This window comes from Spermophilus citellus, assembly GCF_964194105.1.
Source record: "Spermophilus citellus genome assembly, chromosome: 4".
NCBI lineage: Eukaryota > Metazoa > Chordata > Mammalia > Rodentia > Sciuridae > Spermophilus > Spermophilus citellus.
In genome coordinates this window covers 22,772,390-22,795,877 of record NC_138185.1, presented here as the reverse complement: position 1 = coordinate 22,795,877, position 23,488 = coordinate 22,772,390, and the positions used below count along the sequence as shown (strand labels likewise).

At 44.3% G+C, this 23,488-nt stretch overlaps 1 protein-coding gene across 1 annotated transcript in view; it reads right to left on the bottom strand.

Annotated features, from left to right (window-relative positions):
* LOC308648562 (fer-1-like protein 4) overlaps positions 1 to 23,488 on the bottom strand; it is a gene marked incomplete at both ends in the record, with an annotated part of 42,660 nt that overhangs the window by 11,794 nt on the left and 7,378 nt on the right. The window contains 18 exon segments of the mRNA XM_081293318.1: positions 101 to 217; positions 315 to 452; positions 525 to 625; positions 723 to 765; positions 2,320 to 2,495; positions 2,498 to 2,596; positions 2,734 to 2,932; positions 7,227 to 7,388; positions 7,480 to 7,596; positions 8,147 to 8,320; positions 8,424 to 8,558; positions 9,056 to 9,180; positions 9,304 to 9,457; positions 10,420 to 10,572; positions 20,967 to 21,083; positions 21,157 to 21,244; positions 22,771 to 22,871; positions 23,322 to 23,442. Coding sequence (XP_081149444.1) covers positions 101 to 217; positions 315 to 452; positions 525 to 625; positions 723 to 765; positions 2,320 to 2,495; positions 2,498 to 2,596; positions 2,734 to 2,932; positions 7,227 to 7,388; positions 7,480 to 7,596; positions 8,147 to 8,320; positions 8,424 to 8,558; positions 9,056 to 9,180; positions 9,304 to 9,457; positions 10,420 to 10,572; positions 20,967 to 21,083; positions 21,157 to 21,244; positions 22,771 to 22,871; positions 23,322 to 23,442 — 2,320 coding nt within the window.

Below are 23,488 nucleotides of genomic sequence, written 5' to 3'. Positions count from 1 at the left end.
TGCTTGGGAGGCTGAGGCAGGAGGATTACAAATTCAAAGCCAGCCTCAGCAAAAGCGAGGCGCCAAGCAACTTTTCTCTGCTGGTGTTGGAGACACTCACCTTTACAACATACACTCTGACCAGGAGCTTGATGGGCCGATTCTGTGGGATGCCGCGGGAGATCTGGGGCTCAGCATATGGCACTGCCTCTGACTCAGGATAAATGAGAAAGGAGCCCTGGAGTGGAGAGAGATCGAGAAGGCCCTGGTAAGAAAGTTTTCTTCCTGAATCCCTGTCTGTGCTCCCTGGTCCCCCTTTCCTTCCCCAAACATGCCTTGAATTTGCCCACAAGATGTCCAGACCCTTCTTCCCCTGCATCTCCATCCTGGCCCCCTTGCCCTCGGTAGAGGGGAAACACATTCAGCCAGTCTTCAAAGTGGTGAAACTCCTCCTCCAGGGAGCTGGTGTAGATCTGAAAGGGGAGGGCCTTAGAGACAGCCTGGCAACCAGAACCCAGGGACTCCCCCGTCCCAACACCAGTCACCTTCAGGGTGGCGACTGCTCTTTTCTGAGATACAGAGCCTTTGACATCAGCCTCACCCTGGTCCTTGGCCTCCCCCTCCACAGAAATGAGGTTGACCCCATCTGGAAACAGCAGAAGTGTCTCAGGTCAGGAATATCTGGTGGGGTAGAGGTGGGGGAAGGGACAGATGGAGCAAAAGCGAAAACCTCAATCACTTACCGGAATCCCCAGGCTCATCCATTTCATCCTCATCAAGATTGGGCTGAAATCAAAGTGCAATTCAGACTTTTCTCTACCCTCTTCACTCCTTAGTCTACTCCTTTTCTGGGATAGTAAGGGGGGAAACTTGGTTCAAGTTCCAGCTGTGTTAAGGCGCTTCATTTTGGGGGTGGGGGGTACCAGGGATTGAACTCAGGAGCACTCAACCACTGAGCCAACCCCCAGCCTTTTTTTTTTTTTTTTTTTTTTTTATTTAGAGACAGGTTCTCACTGAGTTGCTTAGCACTTGGCTATTGCTGAGGCTGGCTTTGAAGGCTTGATCCTCCTGCCTCAGCCTCCTGAGCCACTGAGATAACAGGTGTGTGCCACTGTACCCGGCAAGACACTTCTTTTTCAAAACTTATAATTATTATCTACTCCTGCACTATCAACACAGTTACCAGCAGCCACATGGTGCTACTAAGCATATGAAATGTGGCTAGTGTAAGCTGAGATGTGCTGAAGTATAAAATACACAGCAGGTTTTAAAGACTTGCTATAACATGAGAATGTAAAATAGCTCATTTTAATTTTTTTTCCAGTACCAGGGATTGAACAGGGGTGCTTAACTACTGAGACACATGCCCAATCCTTTTTAATTTTTATTTTGAGACAGAGTCACACTGAGTTGCTTAGGACCTCCCTAAGTTGCTGAGGCTGGCTCTGAACTTGCCATCCTCCTGCCTCAGCCTCCTGAGCCGCTGGGGTTACAGGTGTGTGCCACCATGCCCAGCTTCACCTGTTTCCTTTTACAGGGAAACACCTGTTTCCTTTTCCTGTTCCTTTATTTTAATGTGATAAGTGTAAAAGTTAAGATTACATATATGTCAGATACTAGGGATATAGTTCAGTGGTAGAGTGCTTGCCTGGCATGCACGAGGCTCTGAGTTCAATCCTTAGTTCTGCAATAAATAAATACAAAACAAACAGGGCTGGGGATGTAGCTCAGCAGTAAAGCTCCCTGGGTGGGGATGTAGCTCAGCAGTAAAGCTCCCTGGGTTCTATTCCCAGTACCTGGGGGAAAATGATTTTATATACATGACTTGCATTATATTTCTATTGGACAACAAAGCTCTAGATAATGAAGCTATAATAATCCCATCTTCTAAGATTGTGGTAAAGAAAAGATGACTGTAATAAGGAGCTCTAAAAAACTAGAGAGCGTCATGTTTGCTAAAATCATTCCCTTTTTTTTTTTTTTTTTTTTTTTTTTTTTGGTACTGGAGCTTGAAGCCAGGGCCTCACACATACTAGGCAAGTGTCCTCCAGTTTTTTTTTTTTTTTTGGGGGGGGTGGGTATTCATGGGGATTGAACTCAGGGGCACTGGACCACTGAGCCACATCCCCAGCCCTATTTTGTATTTTATTTACAGACAGGGTCTCACTGAGTTGCTTAGTGCCTTGCTTTGGCTGAGGCTGGCTTTGAACGTGCAATCCTCCTAGGTAAGTGTACCCCATTGCTCCATTGCCCAGGCTGGCCTTGAACCTACAACCCTCCTGCCTCAGCCTCCCCAGTAGCTGCGACCCAGCTCCCACCCTGGGACCCTCCCTGTCCCACCTGCCCCTGGAGCTCCTGCAGTGAAGCGTAGTACTTGGACCACCAGTCGAGCTCTTCAGGATCCGGGATGTCCTCCTCCAGCTCTGGGCCTAGACTCAGGAGGCCTCCTAGGGGGAGCTTCTTCAGGGGAGCCTGAGGGAGAGAGGCCCCAGTCACTCCAACCCAGCACCATCCAAGCCCTGCCAGCCCCTTCTCCTCCCTTCTCCAGCTGCTATCACCTTCAGGAGCCGTGTGGATCTCCCAGAATCAGCCAAAAGGGAATCCAGGGCCTTCTGTCCTGAAAGCCCGGGAAGTGGCACCACAGGAGGTCAGACAAGTAGAAGTCACATCAGTGCTCCATTGGAGGTCCCGGGGGCCATCTCTACCAGGAACCAGGGGGGTTCTGTCCCACAGTCCTAGCAGAGGGCCCCTTACCTTGAAGTTCCTTGGGTACCAGGTCTCCCGCCTCCTCCTCCTCTCCCTCCTCCTCAGAGGGATCCTCAGGACCCTGAAGTATGAACCGCAGCATGTGGGGAACAATGTGGGACCCCACAAGGACTGTGCGGCCAAAGGCCCGGCGCTCAATCACCAGGATACTGAGAGGGGGCTGCAGGTAAGGCTGCTCTGGCAAGTCCTGGGGAAGGGAAAGAGGAACTGTGTCTCCAGAGAACTGGGAAAAGGGAAAAGCAGCCCAGAGGCAGGCAAGAAAGAAGCAGGTCCACACCTGCCCCCCAGGCCCAGCTCTACCACAGCCCAACCACATCATCTCGGTTAAGTCACTGCTTTCTGACCCTGTGACCCGTGTGAAAAAGCAACACAATCCCGGCTCAAAAGACTGTTGTAAACTGGGAGTAGTGGTCACTTCTGTGATCGAAGCCACTTGGGAGGCTGAGGCAAGAGGATTGCAAATTCAAGGCCAGACTGGGCAACTTAGAGAAACCCTGTCTCAAAATATAATAAAAAGGGCCAGACACGGTGGTGCACACCTGTAATTCCAGTGGCTCCAAAGACTAAAGTAGGAGGATCACAAGTTCAAAGCCAGCCTCAGCAAAATTAGTGAGGCCCTAAGCAACTCAGCGAGACCCTGTCTCCAATAAAATTCCAAAAAGGACTGGGGGTGTGGCTCAGCGGTTAAGTGCCCTTGGGTTCAATCCCTGGCACAAAAAAAAAAAAAAAAAAAAAGGGAGAGAGAGAAAAAAAAGAAAAAATGTATATATACATATATGTATAGTAAAAAAGGGCTGGGGAATAGAGTGCTTGCCTAATGTGCAGAATCCTAAATTCAATCACAGTATCACAAAAGAAAGAAAAGAAAAGAAAAAGACTATTTGGGCTGGAGATGTGTCTCAAGCGGTAGCGCACTCGCCTGGCATGCGTAGGGCCCGGGTTGGATCCTCAGCACCACATACAAACAAAGATGTTGTGTGCCAAAAACTGAAAAATAAATATTAAAATTCTCTCTCTCTCTCTCTCTTTCTCTCTCTCTCTCTCTCTCTCTCTAAAAATAAAAAAAGAAAAAGACTATTGTAAATATCACATGACATAATAGATATAAAAAAATACTTTCTGATAACACTACAAAGTGCTATTAGAAATACAGGGTTGTTGGGCTGGGACTGTGGCTCAGCGGTAGAGCGCCCCCCTAGCTCGGGCGGGACCTGGGTTCGATCCTCAACACCACATAAAAATAAAGGCATTGTGTTGTGTCCATCTACACCTAAAAAGTAAATAAATTTTTTTTTAAAGAGAGAGTGAAAGAGGAGAGAGAGAGAGAGAATTTTTAAATATTTATTATTTTTTAGTTCTCGGCGGACACAACATCTTTGTTGGTATGTGGTGCTGAGGATCGAACCCGGGCCGCACGCATGCCAGGCGAGCGCACTACCGCTTGAGCCACATCCCCAGCCCCTAAAAAGTAAATAAATATTAAAAAAAAAAAAAAAGAAATACAGGGTTGCTGTTGTTATTCTTACGTAAAGTACCAGTGCTTAATTTGCTAATATAGATTTAGAACCATTAAATCAAATATGGCCTTTAATCCAGTAATTCTATATCTATCAATGGATCCTAAGGGAGAAAAAGATGCTAATTACAGTACTGGATGTCTGACTTTATTTTTTACATATGTGACAATTATAGCACAAAGAAAAGATGAAAGAATGGAGCTCCACTGGAAAAAAATTCTATATTTTACTGGAATTAAATTATTAATCTGAAATAGATTGTGAAAAATCAATATGTACATTGTTACCTCTAGAGCAACTACTAAATAAAAATCAATAAAGCAATTAAAGCAGTATACAAAGGAATATCTACTTAATGCAAGAGAAGGCAGTAAAGAAGCCCCCAAAACACAAAGCATAGAAAACAAATTACAAAATAGTGGATGTAAGTAAATCGTACCAATAACAATAATAATGTTATTATATTAAACATGCCAATAAAAATATAGAACTTGACAACTGAATGGGAAAAAAAAGATGCAACTCCATGCTAAGAGATACTCTCGAGATTCAGACACATGTAGGTTGAAAGTGAAAGAATGGACAAAGATAAATCATGCAAACAGCAACCATAGACACCTGGAGTTGCTAAATTATCAGAGAAAATATACCTTAAGACAAAAGTTTTTACTAGAGACAAAGAGGCTTGTTTTACAATGGTATATGTTAATTAGAATATATCACAATTATAATCACATATGCACCTAACAACAGAACTTTAAAACACAATAAGTAAAAAGTGACAGATCAGGGATGTAGCTCAGTGGTAGAGCACTCGTCTAGCATATGTAGTGTTCTAGGTTTGATCCTCAGCAAACAAACAAACAACAACAACAACAAAAAGGTAAAATTGAAGGGAGAAATAGACAATCCAACAATAGTAGTCAGAGACTTCAATACTCTATTCTCAATGATGGATATAACAATTAGACAGAGAGCTATCAAGGAGGCCTGTTCAAGAGGTTCTTTTTTTTTTTTTTTTTTTTTTGGTACTGGGGATTGAACTCAGGGGCACTTGACCGCTGAGCACATCCCCAGCCCTATTTTGTATTTTATTTAGAGACAGGGCTCACTGTGTTGCTAGTGCTTCACTTTTGCTGAGGCTGGCCTTGAACTCACAATCCTCCTGTCTCAGCCTCCTGAGGCACTTTGGATTACAGGTGTGCACCACAGGTGTGCACTTCCATGCCTGGTCAAGAGGTTCTAATAACACTATCAAGTAAAACTCAACACAACTGATATCTACAGAATACCACGCAACAACAGAAAAATGCACATCTTCTCAAGTGCATAGTGGAAAGAGGAATGTGTGTTTCCCAGTTTGTACCATGAAATATGAAATGAGAGGAAACACCTTGCTGTGGTCTGAAGGTATGTGTTTCTCCAAAATTCATACATTCAATCCTAACCAAACTAATGGTATTAAGGTAGGGCCTTCGGGAGGTATTAGGTCATGGGGGCAGAGTCTTCCTGAATGGGATTAGGACCCTTACAAAAAAGTCCTGAGGGAGTCCCTTCCTATTTTTGCCATCCCACCGTGACACTACACACTGAAGGTGCTATTTATGAAGAGCAGGCTCTCTTTAGACACCAAATCTGCTGGTGCCTTGACCTTGGACTTCTCAGTCTCCAGAACTGTTTTGTTTTTGGCTCTGAGGATTAAACCCAGGGGTGCTGAGCCAACCCACTGAGCCACATCCCAGCCCTTTCTGCTTTCTATTTTCACACAGGGTCTCAATAAGTTGCTTAGGGCCTCAATAAATTGCTGAGGCTGTCCTCTAACTTGTGATTCTCATCCCTTAGCCTCCCGAGTCACTGGGATTACAGGGATGTGCTACCTTGCCTGATCAGCCTCTAGAACAGTGACAAATTTTTCTTGTTTATTAATCATTTAGTCTAAAGTATACGGGAGTGCAGCCAAAATGGCTGAGCCACATCCCCAGCTTTATTTTGTGTTTTATTTAGAGACAGGGCCTCACTGAGTTGCTTACCAAGCAATCGCTGTTGCCGAGACTGGCTTTGAACTCACAATCCTCCTGTCTCATCCTCTGAGCCGCTGTGATTGGGTGGCCTGTCCCTGCCACCCAACGTGCACCCAGTGGTCAGGGGCTCGACCAGGGGTGTCAGATCCACATCACTGGAGCCCCTTTTGCTTTTGTACCCATTTTACACATAGAAAAACTGAAGCTCAAGTAAAACAAGTGATTTGGTAAGATCTTAAGTGGCACTGTCAGAATTTGACCCCAAAACCCATAGAATGGTAATGGCATATTATACAGTGTGTTTTTCTTCTCAGCCCTGTTTGTCCACTCATTCAAAAGAGCCAAGAGAGCAGCAGATTAATCCAGAGATCAGCAAACCACAGCCCATAGACCAAGTCTGGCCCACTGCCAGTTTTTATAAAATTTCCTCGGAACACAGTCAAACTCATTCATTTGCATGTTATCTATGGTTGTTTTCATGCAGCAATGGCAGAGTTGACTGGTTGCAGCTGAGACTGATGGCCCACAAAGGCTAAAATAGTTATTATCTGGCCCTTTATAGAGAACTTGCTGAGCCGGGTACCATGGCACATGCCTGCAATCCCAGAGACTTGGGAGGCTAAGGCAGGAATATTATAAATTTGAGGCCGGCCTGGGTGATTTAGGGAGACCCTGTCTCAAAAAATGAAAAGGGGCTGGGAATGTAGCTCAGCAATAAAGCTCCTGGGGGTTCAATTCAGTCCTCAAGAATACACACACTCTCTCTCTCTCTCTCTCTCTCTCTCTCTCTCTCTCACACACACACACACACACACACACACACATACACACACACACACATAAGTCTTCTGTTTGGATCTAAGATAACCAGGTGGAAATTCACCACCCACTGCCCTCTTTCACTTCTCTGCCCCAAATTCCTTGTCCCCAGCCTACGGCTCACCACTGTCAGATGTGTGACAAGCTCAGTGAAATTGGGGTTCTCACGGTAGCTGGCCAGGACCTCAGATTCCACACGTCGCCCAGCCACTTCCAGCACGACCTGGGGCTGCTCCACCTCAAACAGGTGCACACGACCGAGGCCCCTGAGACCCCAGAATAGCACCTAGGGTCAGGAAGTGGGAGAGTGAGGGGCCTGCACCTGACAAGAGAACACCCATGTGAGGGGGGCAGGAAGACGTTGTGCCTGGTGCTACCTCAACACGGAACTCCCTGAGCACTGGGCGCACGTTGGGTGGCAGGGACAGGCGTCCGGAAAGGGGCTCCACCAGGGATGTCAGATCCCGGGGCTCCACATCACTGGGCACTGAGGGCTGCAGAGGAAAAGAGGTCAGAGGTCAAAGAGGAATCAGGCCAAAGGAGAGAAAGCCTGGGCTTGGGGAGGGGAGGCCAAGAGCCCCTGGTGCAGTGCAGTGCCCAGAAGCCAGCAAGGCTGGGAGTGGGAGTGGCTCTTGAAAAGCAGCGTATATAGGGGGGCAGGTGGGTAGGACGGGATGGCACCAGAAGACCACAGCCAGGGCGCTCTGGGATTGAAGGCCTGGCGAGGTGAACCCACAGTACGAGCACTCGTGATGTTCCCAATGAGTGACCCCACGACAGACCTCCAGCCTGTATTCTCTGGAGGGTATTCTCAGGGGCACTCACTGAGCCCCATCCCTAGCTCTTTTTATATTTTATTTAGAGACAGGGTCTCGAGGAGTTGCTTAGGACCTTGCCAAGTTGCTGAGGCTGGCTTTGAACTCGTGATCTCTTGCCTTAGCCTCCCCATCCGCTCGGATTATACCCACGTTTTATATCCCCTGGGGCTCGATGAATAACAAGATAGGCCCACAGCCTGTGCCAGGTGGGCCTCCGTATTCTGACCTCAAGTCCGCCACGGTAGTCCAGTTCAATGAGTTCAAAGGTGGCAATGAGCTCTCCAGCTGCCCGGGGTCCCTTCCTCATGGGGAAGAACTGCAGCTCAGGGTGCTGGTATGGCTCCTCCACCAGCTTTACCCTGGGGGCAGCCAGTGCCATGCCCAGGAACACTGGGGGGCCCTGGGTGAGGGGCAGGGTGATAAAAACAAAAGATGCTCAGAGGAGGGACATCAAGAAGCAGGGGCAGACAGGAGCCCAGGTGGGGCCGCATGCACTCACTCACAAGCTTATTGTGATCAAAGACACTGACAACCACTAACGGAGGCTCCTCCTGCAAGTGTTCCCGCCTCCCGTCCACGATCAGCTGGTGAAATACCAAGAGTTCATCCCACAGGGGGCTCAGCGTCTGCTCCAGAACCTTGGGGGCCATGGAGAGAAGGGGGCAGTGGCAGGTGTCAGCAGGCAGCTCCCCACATGTGTGCCAGGTGGGCATTCCTGCTCTAAAATGGTACTTTCTATTTTTGTGCTTCAGCCTGTATTCTCTGGAGGGTATTCTCAGGGGTACTTAACCACTGAGCCACAATCCCTAGCTCTTTTTATTTATTTATTTTATATTTCATGAAAGAATCGGGATAGATGAAGACCAACATCCTCCACTGGGGTCTGGCTGCCCCTCCCAGCCCTGGCTCTCCCTGCTGTAATCTGCTACCTTCAGAACCTATCCTAAAGTTAACCCCAGGAAATGACTCCTTTCCCCTGAGACCTTGGGTTCTCCACCACCAGCTACAACAGCGTGGTCCTATCCACTGTTCTGCCCTGAAAAGTGGGCAGAGACTTAGGGCCATAGGGAAAAGCACAGTCCCACTCCACCTTGTACCCCAAGATCCTCCAGCCATAACCCAGCCTGGCCCTTACCCGTGTGGTCTGGCACTGGGTAGAGATGAGGACTCTAGCAAAGGGGTCAGAGAGGCCACTGTCATCTGCTGCCAACACGCCTCGGGCCTGGTATAGGTGAGCACGGAGCTGGAAGTAGCTGAAATCTGGGGTGTGGGAAAGGAAGGTGCCATGCCCATTCAGGCGACCCCTCCCATGACTCATGAGCTCCCACCTTGGGCAAATAATGAGGTGAGCCCTGTGCCTGCCCCGCCCAGCCTTGCACTCACCATCCCGGTACAGGCTGTGGGGCAACCCCACCGAGGGCTCAGGCAGCAGGTCTGGGGGCAGCTCGGAGGTGCAGGCCTTGGCTTGCTTGCCCAGTCCCAGCCACAGGAAGAGCTCCAGCTTGGCACAGACCTCCCCAGGGGCTGCCCCTGGTGCCTGTGTGGGAAGGAGGCATGTTGGGGCCTCAGAGGCCTCCTCTTCTTACCCCAGCTAGGCCCAACAATCCTGTGGCTCCAAGGCACACCCTGCTCTTTCAGTCAAACTGTGCCCAAGTTCCACACTAGCTTCTCCCCATCCTCTGGGTTTTAGATTCAAGGTTGTTTCCGTAGAGATGTCCCTGGCCATCTTATCTGAGCAGGTTTTCCCCACCCCCTTGGTCTCTGTAACATCTTTCTTGGCAATTCCTACAGGTTGTGACTATTCTTCTTACTCATTTATAGATGTATAGTCTCCCTTATGAAACCCCACCCTCCAAAAAGATGAGGAACATGGCAAGGGCTGCATCCCCAGGGCTACAACAGAGTCTGGAACAGAGGAGGACTTCAGTCCAAAAAACAGTTCCTCTTGCCTCCATTTTTGCACTCCACTTCATGCCCTGCACCCCATACCCTGTCCCTACCCCTCCTGGCTATTGCTGTCACTCCAGCCCCAAAGCTACACTCTGACCTCTGCCCTCCCTCTTTTGTTCCCTCCACCCTCAATATATTCCCTATCCCCAATTCCAAGAGTCACAACAATTCACCATTAGAGATCCCTTTTGATATCTTGTCTAGGGATGCCTCATTTAGAAATGTTTTGCCTGAATATCAGTTACCCTTATAAGAGACTGACTAATAGCGCTCTCTCTCTCTCTCTCTCTCTCTCTCTCTCTCTCTCTCTCTCTCTCTCTCTCATCATTCTGCCATGTATCAGAGCCTGGTCAGCAAAAGAGCCAGTGCAGGCCAAGGGCTAACAACTTTGCTGTTTACTTCATTTCTAAGCTGACCTGGGCTTTTGGGGGCAACTGAAAAGAGTTCAGGGTCCCCTGGCTGGGAACCACAGGCCTCCACTCTTGAGGCCCCACCTTCCTTGAGCCACACCCCACTCTCCCCAGCACCCTCACCCCAGGGCCCCCTTACTGTGAGCAGCAGACTCTGGATCTTCCCACAGTCCCGGCCTCGCTCCTCCTCCACCACAGAGAACAGCACATCCTGGGCAGGGATCCGGGCACAGGCCACACGGCGGCGCCCACTGAGCATCCAGACCAGCACATCAGGGAGGGGCGGCTGTGGCTGCCATTGGAGAACAGGGTCATCCAGGCATCTGCAGCTGAGACCACCCACAGCTTGGGCTAGACAGACAAACCAAATATCCATCCCAGCCCTGACCTCCCCTGAACCCCAGATCCATGTGGCCATGTGCCCCTGACGTCTCCTCTCAGATGCCTCATAGAACACCTGAGACTCATAGTTCGACCTCAGTTCTTCTTTTTAAATTATAATAAAGTTACATATAACAAAAAAAAAATATATCACCAAAAGCATTTTAAGTGTAAGGTCAGTGGCATTCACACTGCTGTGCAGCCACCACTGCCATCCATCTCTAGAACTCTTTTTTTTTTTGGCGGGGGATGGGGGGTACCAGGAATTGAACTCAGAGTCACCCGGCCACTGAGCCACATCCCCAGTCCTATTTTGTATTTTATTTACAGACAGGGTCTCACTGAGTTGCTTAGAGCCTCGCCATTTCTGAGGCTGGCTTTGAAGTCTTGATCCTCCTGCCTCAGCCTTCTGAGCTTCTGGGATCACAGGCGTGCGCCACCGCACCTGGATAGAACTCTTTTCATCTTGCAAAACAGAACTCTGTTCCCACTAAACACTAACTCTTCCTTCCCCCACTTCATCCAGACCCCAGCTACCACCCTTCTACTTTCTGTATCTATAAATTGGACTATTCCACGTGCTTTGTACGAGTGGATTCCTCAGCATTTGGTCCTTTTGTGCCTGACTTATCTCACTTAGAACAATGACCTCAAGGTTCAACCATGTTGGAGCATGTGTCAATCTGATATCTTTACCTTTCCCTCCTCCTGAGTTTGATCCTTACCCAGTTTCCCCACCAGATGTCCATTTGCATCATTTAAATACTGATGAAGATGTCAGTTTTCTCTAACATCCAATCACCAAGTCCTGCCACTGTCCCCCTTCTCTCCTGTCCTTACCATCCTACTTCAAGACCATCCACAGTCAATGGTGACAGTTCCTACTAAGTCTTCCTGCTTTCAGTCTTTCCTCCCAACCCATTTTCTACTATGAAAAACCATTTTCCCCTTCCTCTGGGTTTTAGTCAGTGTTGTTTCTGCAGAGAACTCCTGCCTGGAGGTTCTCCCCCTCCCTCTTAGCCTCTGCAACATCTTTCATGGCAATTCCTATAGGTCACAACTAGTTTTCTTATTCATTTACAGATGTATAATTCCTCTCTTACTAAAACACAAGCCCCAAAAGGTGAAGAACATCAGAAGGGCTGGATCCCCTTGGCTTAATACAGAGCATGGAACATAGTAGAACTTCAAATATCACAGAGTTCAAAAAATTGCTAGAACTGCTTGATAGGAAGCCCAAACCTGACCCTCTCCCTCCCCTATTCAAAGCCATCATCCCACAATTCCATTTTGAGTAATATCACGAGCTAGAAATTAAGATCTTCCTCTCACTAAAAACAGTGAAAGTGTCTGAGTAAAATATTTATGAATATTTTATTAAAAGTCCCCAATGATCAGACAAACCTCTACATGAAAGTGGGAACGCAAGGAGGTTAGCAGAGAATTTAAGCCATTTTTGCTACAAGGGTATTGGCCAAACCTGGCAAACCTGAGCTTCTCATGACTTGACAGTGAGAAAAAGTAAAATAAAATAAAATCTCAGATCTCACTCAGGACAGGAGTCTAATAGGAGATCTCTCCCATCTCTGGAAGCCAGGATCCCCACCACCACCAAAAAACAAAAACAATCAAACAAAACATGTGCCTTCGGGATAAAAAGCAACCCATAAATAAACTTGGCCACCCTTTCATTACCCAGGATCTATAGGAAAAGTTGCCTGGTTGAGTGAAGTGATGAAATTGTTCCCAAAAAGAAAAACCACAAGCTGACTTTTTACTGTGTCTGGGTGCTGCTGGATATCAAATTTTAGTTTAAAGTTATCTAAATCAGAAGCAAAGTCAAATGCTTTCCAGAAAAAAAAAATGTACCTTTATTCCAAGACTCAAAGAATTCCTACAAATGATATTTTAAGGGAACACCATTATCTGGATAGGAGTGGATGGTCTTGAAGTAGGATGGTAAGGACAGGAGAGAAGGGGGACAATGGTCAGACTTGGTGATTGGATGTTAGAGAAAACCAACATCTGCATCAGTATTTAACTGATGCAAATGGACATCTGGTGGGGAAACTGGGTAAGGATCAAACTCAGAAGCCGGAAAGGTAAAGACATCAGACTGACAGATCTAGCAGATCCTAGTCAAAAGCCAGTAAGCCAGAAGGAAACAGAAACAGAGAGTAATACCAGACCCACCCCCTACAAAACAATAATAACACCCAAAAAACTATTATTGGAAGCATTATAAAAACAACTGTGCTTGTTTTACTAAATAAAACAAAAGACAAACTTAACTGAGAATAAGAAACTGTAAAAAATAGTATAGCAGATGTGAAAAATAGGATTTACAGAAATAAAAAGTGGAATGATTGAAATAAAAAATTCAATAGAGGTACTTACATAGTCTTCTAATGTTGAATTAAGAAACCAAACAACCCAATGAGAAGAAGAATTTTTTTCAACAAATGGCTCTGGAAGATCTGAATGTCTATATTTTTTAAATAGAATTTTGACCTTTATCTTACTTGAACACAAAAAATAGTTTGAGAACAGAGAGCTTAACATAAAAACTAAAACATAGGCTTTTAGAGAAAAGCAGAGGAGGACACCGTTGTAGATTAGAAGTAGACAAAGGTGCCTTACACATGCATCAGGAGGATGATAAAAAGAAAAATTAGATAAATCATACTTCATGCAAACTTTAAAATTTGGTCACCAAAAAACACCATTAAGAAAATGAATCATAGGCTGGGGTTGTGGCTCAGCGGTAGAGCGCTCACCTGGCATGTGTGGGGCGCTGGGTTTGATCCTCAGCAACACATAAAAATAAAAAATAAAGGTATTGTGTCCAACTCCAACTAAAACAAAGTATTTTTTTTTTGAGAGAGAGAATGAATTTTAATATATTTTTTTTTTTTTTTAGTTTTCAGTGGACACAACACCTTTTGTTTGTATGTGGTGCTGAGGATCGAACCCAGGCCGCACGCATGCCAGACGAGCGTGCTACCGCTTGAGCCACATCCCCAGCCCAAACAAAGTATTTTTAAATAAAGGAAAGAAAATTAATCAGGGAGTCACAAATGATTCATATCCAGGATATGTTGGGGGATTTTTTGTTTTGGGTTATTTTTTGTTGTTGTTGTTGCTATTGTTTGGTGCCAGGGATTGAACCCAGAGATGCTCAACCACTGAGCTATATTCCAGCCCATTTTTTAATATTTTATTTTGAGACAGGGTTTTGCTAAGTTGCTTAGGACTTTGCTAAGTTGCTGAGGCTGGCTTTGAACTTGTGGTCCTCCTGCCTCAGCCTCCTGAGCTGCTGGAATTATAGGTATGTGCCATCATGCCCAGTTCCAGGATATGTTTTTAAACTATACAATTCGATAATTTAAAACCAAACAGTTCAATTTTGAAGACTGGAAAAGCCATGAAAACCCCTGCATAAAAATATATGAATGGGGCTGGGGATGTGGCTCAAGCGGTAGCGCGCTCGCCTGGCATGCGTGCGGCCCGGGTTCGATCCTCAGCACCACATACCAACAAAGATGTTGTGTCCGCCGAGAACTAAGAAAAAAATAAATAAATATTAAAATTCTCTCTCTTTCTCTCTCTCTGTCCCCCTCTCTCTCACTCTCTCTTTAAAAAAAAATATGAATGGCAAATGGTCACATGAAAATGTTCAACATCACTGAGTGCTAGGAAAGTACAAATTAAAACTGCAATGAGTTGCCATTATACACCCATCAAAATTCAAATTTAAAAAAAAAAATGGGCACTGTTTTTTATTTTATCTATTTATTTATCTATTTTTGTAGTGCTAGGGATGAAACCCAGGGCCTTATGCATGCTAGGCAAGTGCTCTACCACGGAGCAAAATCTCCAGGCCCAAAATATCTGAAATTAAAAAGACTGGGTTGGGGTTGTAGCTCAGTGGTAGAGCACTTGCCTTGCATGTGTGAGGCACTGGGTTCGATCCTCACCACCACATAAAATAAATAAATAAAATAAAGGTATTGTGTCATGAACAACTAAAAATAAAAATTAAAAAAGTGCAATATTAAAAAAAAAAGACTAATAACACCAAAAGTTGGAGAGAAAACAAAGCAACTGGAACTTTCTTATTTTGTTGGTGGGTGTGTAAAAAGGAGCAATTACTTCAAAAAATGATCTGGCAGTTTTTAAAAAATTAAACATGTAGGGCTGGGGATGTGGCTCAAGTGGTAGCGCGCTCGCCTGGCATGCGTGCGGCCCGGGTTCGATCCTCAGCACCACATACAAACAAAGATGTTGTGTCCGCCAAAAACTAAAAAATAAATATTAAAATTATCTCTCTCTCTCTCTCTCTCTAAAAAAAAAAATTAAACATGTAGACATCCTATAACTGAGAAATTCTACTTCTTGGTATTTACCCAAGAGAAACCAATGTATGTACTCTTAAAAAGACTTATGCAAGATGTTCATGGAAGCTTTCTTTATAATAGCCTAAAACATGAAACAATCCAGATATCCATCCACATGAGGATGAATAAACAAACTAACATATACTCAAGCAATTAAAAATTACTGAACAATAAAAAGAAATAAAACTGACATCTGCAACAATGTGGATGAATCACAAACAAAAACATTGTTCTGAGTTTTAAAAAAGCCCTTCCTGGGCTGGGGTTGTGGCTCAGTGGTATAGCGCTTGCCTCACATGTGTGAGGCACTGGGTTTGATCATCATAAAAAAATAAATAAACAAAATGATCATCAGCACCACATAAATAAATAAGTAAAATAAAGTAAAAAAAAAAAAAAAGCCTTTCACTATAAAGAATATAGTCTATCCTCATTATCCACAGATTCTGTATTTGCAAATTCACTTGCTTGCTAATATTTATAAGCCCCAAATTTATAGTCCTGGCATTTTTTATAGGCACATGTGTATTTTTTTGGCAGAGAGACAAAAAAATTGAGCCACCCTACAGTGGAATAAGGCCATTCTCTATCTTCATGACCTGCACTACTGCAAATAAGTGTCTTTCTTATAGTCTACTGAGCGCTATGATCTTTGCATTTTTGTGCTTTTTGTCAGCGCTTTCACTATTTAAAATGATCCCCAGGTATAGTGCTGAAGTGCTGGCTAGTCTTGCTAAGCACAAGAACATGTACTTAGAAAGTACAGACGTGTATTAGAAAACCTTCATTCAGGCCTGAATGATAGTGTTGTTAGCCTGGAGTTCAATGTTAACAAATCAACAATATTTATTAAATAACCCAGGGTCTTGTACATGTGAAGCAAGCACTCTACCAACTGAGCTATATCCCCAGCCCCGCTATACCTTGATTATTGGTAGGCATTTGTTTTACAAAGTTCTATATATTCACCAAAATTCAGCAAATGTTTGGATAAGATTTGTACATTTCATTGCATGTGTGGTGTGAAGGAAAAATGCTAAATTTTTTTTAAAAATCGGTGGAGGAGTCCACTACCAGGTTTCTTTAAACAGACATAAAACAAGGTTATGTAATGGTCCAATGACAAAAACTTGAGGTTTGTAGAAACCCAACATCTATCCCCTAGACATAATGATTCAGGAATCACTAGTTCAATGTGTGCTAATTCAGTGTTTCCAATGTCTTTGTAGAACACTCTATCCATATTGCATCATTCTAGATACAAAATCCTAGAATAGTCAAAAACATAATGAAAAATTAACACAGTGGTTATTCTCTGGCAGTGGGGAGTAAAGACTGGAAGAAAGAAACATTTTAGGATGATAGTAATATTCTATACCTTGATTCTTTTTTTTTTTTTTTTTTTTTTTTTTTTGTGGTGCTGGGAATTGAACCCATGGTCTTGTACATATGAAGCAAGCCCTCTACCAACTGAGCTATATCCCCAATCCCCCTATACCTTGATTCCTGGTAGGCATTTGTTTTACAGAGTTCTATATATTCACCAAAATTCAGCAAATGTTTAGATAAGATTTGTACATTTTATTGCATGTGTGAAAGGAAAATGCTAAATTTTTTTAAAAATCAGTGGAGATGTCCACTACCAGTCTGGACATAGAAAGTTGCACACAAGACTCACTGTCACCCTAACAACGAAAACAACCTAAATAAATTGCAAAACTGTGTGTTTAAAACAACAACAACAACAACAAAACATCACAGAGGTGAGGATCCAAAGAAACCTAATGAAATAAATCCAGAAAGTGATGGATTCTTCATAGGTGAAGAGAGATCTACAGATGCTCCCACCTCTGGCAGAGCTGCAGTTATAAAAAGGAATTGGTCATAAATAAGGAGAAACTATACAACTTCTAAGAAATGTTTAATGCTGCATGCCACATGAGAATCCCAAGGACCTAGCCACAAAACAAGACTTATCTATTTACCAACTCCTTCCTAAGGATCTTCACTTAGAGCTAAGGGGAGGTATGTAAATAGCTGCAATAAGAGATCCTCATTAAGTTTGTTTTTGTTTTTGTAGTTGTAAATGGACAAATGCCTTTATTTTATTTGTTTATTTTTATGTGATGCTAAGGTTTGAACTCAGTAACTCACTCTGCCACCAAGCTACAGTCTTAGCCCCCCCTTAAGGGTTTTTTACAAGTGAAAAGTAACCACCTTTAGAAGAAAATAAGAGGACAGATGAGCTCAAAGAAATCCATGGTCCTCTGGGATTTCAGCTTTTGTAGTGGAGAGAGAAGCTGGAGATCTGAAAGAACACATTGCTCCAAGGCAAAGCCGGAGAGCCCACTGAAAGCAGGGGAGCATTCTGGACTTTCAGAGCTATGGGGTGGGGTCCCTTTCAAAGTCTAGGGAAGGGAAAACAGGTCTAAAAGGTATCTCCTTAGGTTCAGAGGGAAGGAAACAGAATTAGAAAACAAGAATTTGTCTACAACCCTAAGCCTGTCAGGTGGCCTGTAAAGCAGGGACAAGGGCCCATAATCAGAATGTTGGCAGTTGGGGTAAGAATAGAGACAGATTTGTGGGATCTTGCCAGTTCTCAATTCTAGGCCCAGATGAAAGGAGAGTCCTGTCCCATCCTCAAATCATTCGAAGCCAGAGGTGAAGTGAACCCAAACAAGTTCACAGCAAAGCCCAGGTCAAATACAAAGCATGACGCAGGATTCACTCCAGATGCCTGATGTGAGGAGGGGAATGACACTTTCTGGAAATACATATTATTTATTTTAGTCTTTACTGTTCTTTCATACAAAAATACAGACATTATAACTAAAAAGTCACAAGACAGTTGGACATGATGGTGCATGCCTGTAACCCCAGTCATTTGGGAGGCTGAGGCAGGGGGACCTTAAGTCCAAGGCCAACCTGGGCAACTGAGCAAAGACTCTGTCTCAAAAACTAAAAGGGACTTGGGATGTCACTCAGTAGTAAAGTGTCCCTGGGATTAACATCTCCCACCAAAAAAACAAAACAAACAAACAAACAAAAAAACCATAAGACAGGAAAAGTGAAAAATGTGACTCTTGATCAAGAGAAGAAATAACACATAAGACACATAAGATAACCCAGATGTTGGAATTATTAGACAGGGACATTAAAATAAGTATGATAAAAATTCTAAAAGTTACAGTGGGGAAGTACACAAGAGCTAAAAGATGGGTCATTTCAGCAAACACTTGAAAATTGAAAATAATCAAAATTATCAATCCTTTCAAAGTACAAGATAGACCAAAATTTTAATATAACAGATATTAAAAAGTTATTTTAAAAATGTAAAGCAATACCACTTTTCTCACTAAATTTTTTGTTTTGGAGATTATAGCTTTGTTGGGTTTTTGTTTGCTTTTTGTTGTGGTGGTTGTTTTTTGTAGTTGTAGTAGTTGTTGTTATACCAGGGATTGAACTCAGGGTCACTATACCACTGAGCCACATCCCCAGCCCTAATTTGTATTTTACTTAGAGACAGGGTCTCACCATGGTTGCTTAGTGCCTCATTGTTGCTGAAGCTGGCTTTGAAGTCTTAATTCTCCTGTCTCAGCCTCCAGCGCTGCTGGGATTACAGAAGTGCACTATTGTGCCGGCTCTATTTTTATTTTGAGACAAGGTCCTATTAAGTTTCTTAAGGCCTCACTAAAATACTGAGGTTGGCCTTGAACTTCCAATCCTCCTACTTCAGCCTCCTAAGTCACTGGGATTCTAGGTTTGTGCCATCATGCCTGGCTATTGTTATTTTTTATGAAAACAGGTTATCTATATTAACATGTAATTGATTTGCTCGTGTTATTTAATGAAATAATAACTATTGTTTATTTCTCAGGATTTTTAGTTTTTCCTTTTTATACTTTTTTTTTTTTTAATTTTATTTAGAGACAGGGTCTCACTGAGTTGCTTAGAGCCTTGCTAAATTGCTGAGGCTGGCACTGAATTTACAATCCTCCAGCCCCAGCCTCCTGATCCACTGGGATTACAGGCATGCACCACCACACCTGGCTTTGTTTTTCCTTTTTAATTCATGTAATGGTAACAAAGTCTACATAAACAAATGCTCTTTGGGAAACCCAATAGTTATTAAAGGCACCAAAGAGTCCTAAGAAGAAAAAGCTTGAGAATCACTGCTCTACAGAAACTCTAGCCCTTGCATACCAGGACATGTGCCAAAATGGTCTTGGAAAACATTTCTGGGGCTGGGATTGTGGCTCAGCGGTAGAGCGCTCGCCTAGCTATGGGAAGGACCCAGGTTCGATGCTCAGCACCAAATAAAAATAAAGGCATTGTGTTGTGTCCATCTACACCTAAAAAAAAAAAATATTTTTTTAAAAAAGAAAACATTATTAGTTTTTTATTGTTTTATTATTATTATTTTTATTGTTTATTTATTTTTATGTGGTGCTGAGGATCAAACCCAGTGCTTCACACGTGCTAGGCAAGTGCTCTACCATTGAGCCACAACCCCAGCACCCAGGCCTTTTATTTTTATTTGTTTATTTTGGGTACCAGGGATTGAACTCAGGGGCACTCAACCACTGAGCCACATCCTCAGCCCAACTTTGTATTTTATTTAGAGACAGGGTCTCACTTAGTTGCTTAGCCCCTTGCTAAATTGCTGAGGCTGGCTTTGCCCTCGAAATCCTCCTGCCTCAGCCTCCAGAGCTACTGGGATTATAGGTGTGTACCACAGCACTCAGGCCCCAGTCCTTTTTTTAATTTTTATTTTTAGACAGAATCTCATTAAGTTGCTGAGACTGGCCTTGAACTTGCAAACCCTCTGCCTCAGCCTCCTGAGTTGCTGGGATTATAGTTGTGTGCCACTGCACAGCTTGGAAGCATTATTTCTAATGACCAGTAATTAGGAACGATTTGCAAATCCATCAACAATACAATGTATAAATAAATCATAGTATATTGCCAGAAGGAAATATTATACAGCAATGAAACAAATTACAAAATTATACAATATTATGTACAATATTGTATAAAATATATTATATACAATATTATACAGTAATGAGACAAATTACACATCTACATGCAATGATCTGGATAAATCTCACATACATAATATTAAAAAAAGAGCAAAATAATATAAGTTTGAAAAAGAGCAAAACTAAACTATATTATTTCAGGATGCTTATTTATGTCACAAAATACAGGTTTTCACTACAAATTTTTAAAAGCAGAATAGGGTTGTAACTCAGTGGTAAAGCATGTGCTTAGTATGAGTGAAGCCCTGGGTTTGATTCTAGCACCAAACAAACAAACAAAACCAATAAAGCAATTTTGCACTAAAATTCAGTATAAATTCTATATACTGTCTCCGTCTTTCCAACACTCTATCTTCCACATGTCCCCCAGTTCTAATTCTGGCCATTTGCACATATATGCATTCTTTCTTACTTGCTAAATCCCAACTTATCCTTTGAAGTCTGAAACCAGGATCTAACTGGTTTGGAATCCCCGTTGCTACTTAACCAGCTGTTAAGATTCCCTCTTTAAGCCTGTTTCTGCTCCTTTCAAATGGGGTAAACTCTTCCCAAGTTTGCCAGAGGAATAACACAAGATAACTTATGCAGATGCTTAGCAGAGAAAATATTCTCCCTTTCCCTTCATACACTGAATTCAGAGTTTCAGACCAGGGAGGTCATGCCCAAGGGAATTTACTCTCAAATCTTCAACCAAAGAGATCTTGAATGCTCCCCGAATCCCTGCTGAACCCTAGAACTTTCTTCCTCACCCTCAGTCATTCCAAAGGAATGGCGTGACATCACACCTGCCCAGAGAACTCTGGATGGTCAAAAGGCTTAGGGGGATGGGTGTACGGGGTAGGCAGACGGGGTCAGGGAGGCATTACCTCCTGAGCCAGAAAGCGCAGTTTTGCAAGGAGTTTCTTGGCCAATGTCACCTTCTTTTGCATGTTGGCCTGTCTCAGACCACGTAAAAGCCGCAGACCTTGCTTTGCCAACAGGTTCTGAAAGGGCAAAAAGAGAGCATGAGTGGAGGGTTCTAGCCAGGTCCCCCTGCCTTCCTTCCCCTGCCCATACCAGGCTGTGCGTCAGCAGTTTCCCTCGGCATCGATCCAGGTTGTTGGGCCGGGTCATCGTCCTACGCTCAGTACTGCGGCAAAACTGTCTGCAGGGAGAAGGGACATGCAAACCACGGGAGTCACAGGAGAGAACATGGGCTCTTGGGGCCAATTCCCTCAGAGCAGGCCTCCCAACCCCCATTCCCTCACGGCCCTCTTACTCTTGTTCTCCATAAGGTGTCTATATGCATTTGGACCAACCCAAATTCATCAAGGACATGTCGCCTTTCCTTTGAGCCTCACAGCTCCCCAGTACTTAACTATCCACTGAGAAGTACCCTAGCTACTCCATGTGTCGCCCAACAGCACTGGTATCACCTGCGTACTTGTCAGAACTGCAGAGTCTCAGCCCCACCCCAGAGACTACTGCATCAGGATGTACATGTTTACACCCTGGGGCATTCCTGTGCCCATTTAAGTCAGAGATCACCTGTGGTTTAGTTGCCCCTGGTTGGCTGAAAGGACGTAACATGCCTGTTCCCTTACAGATGTGACATGCTCCTTCATCTTTTTCACATCACCTTCACTGTGCCCTGCCCTCTTCACCCTTTATAAAATCTCTCTGATGTATTTTTCTTTCATTTCCTCCCTTAACACTTATCCTACATAGCATATTTTTATCTCTTTGTTTTCATGTTTATTATCTGTGTTTCTGCTCATACCCCCTACCCTCACCCCAGGGGAATAATACAAGCTTCAGGGATTTTCAAGATCAGAAATGCCTTTTCACTGATATCTCTGTACCTAAACAGTGTCTGGCATAGCAAGTACTATATATATTTTTTTGAGGGGGTACTAGGGATTGAACTCAGGGGCACTCAACCACTGAGCCACATTCCCAGCCCTATTTTGTATTTTATTTAGAGACAGGGTCTCACTGAGTTGCTTAGTGCCTTGCTTTGGCTGAGGCTGGCTTTGAATTCGCAATCCTCCTGTCTCAGACTCCTAAGCTGCTGGGATTACAGGCATGTGCCACCATGCCCAGCAAGTACCATAATTATTTATTGAATAATTACACAATTAATTCTTTTGAGAATAGCGCCAGAAACGTTCTTAAGTGCCTGGAATTATGGTTATGGAATTTATGGAATTTGGGTCAATGAAGGTCAAAGATGGAAGGAACCAGAACATGTTTTATGTGGTTACTGCAAAAAAGATGATATAAGTAAGGACCAGTTGAGGATGCAGGAGAGGAAGTGGACAACAGCAGAGCCAATTCCCCCAGGAGGTGAGAGGAGATAAAATCAAGATCACAGCTAGGATGCTTCCTTCACTTAGCAGGAAGGAGAGAGAGGCACAACTGGTCAGGTGGTAGATTAAATGGAAGAAGGTGAGGATTCTGTTTCCTCCATAAAGTAGGAGACATGAGAGCAATATATGCCCCCAGGAGCCAGGGGAAAAGACCTTATGGAAGGTGGTAGCAGAAGCACCTAAGGACCTGGGCACAACCCAACTCCCCAAATTTCCATCAAACTCCTTGATATTTAAAATTGTCTCCTATAAAATGCAGCTTCAAGTCACGAGGTCTCCCCCACCCTGGATCAACAGCTCTAAGGGCTCTCTCTTAGTTCACCTGCTTCCAGCCACCAGTTCCTCCAGAGTCTGCTTGAGCCGTGTGCAGGCACTGAGTCCTGATCTACGTTGCATCTTCTCAACTTCCTGCAGCCCTTGGCTCTGTAGCGCAGTGAGAGGGTCAAAGTCTTGAGGGTCCCAAGTACAGTAACCCCCACTCCCACCTTGAGGCCCCACCCACTTCCACCCCATACCTCCTAACCTGCCCTTCTTTGGCTCCATGGATTCATGGTTCTATTCCTTTATCATCTTAGTGGTTCCACCCCACTGGGGCCTGGCCTCCAGTACTCTATCCCACCCCTTTACCCAAGCCCCTTCCTGGGTTCAACTATTCTGAATCCCTGTCCTCCTATAACTTTGATCTCCTGAATTCCCTTCAGTTTACCCAGAAACTGTGTTCTTTGTCCACTATGCTCTGGCCTTGCACCAATAAGGTGCTGGCTCCCTTTTGCTCCACCAATTAGCTTCCCTTGGTTGCTCCCTCAAGGGCCAAAGTGTCCCCAGCATCTGCATAGCCCTGCATCTCTCTTTAAGTGCTGGCCTTGCCCTCACCAGCCTCTCAGCCACTTTGTGCACACAGTTGCTGCTTTGCAGGCGCCATGTGTAATCCTCCCAGCGGCTCCACACATGCACACAGGGCTTATGGTGACGCAGGGGCAAGCAGAGGTATGGTCTGGGCCAGACAGAAAGAAACTGAGGCTCCGGGGTGTCCTGAGTAC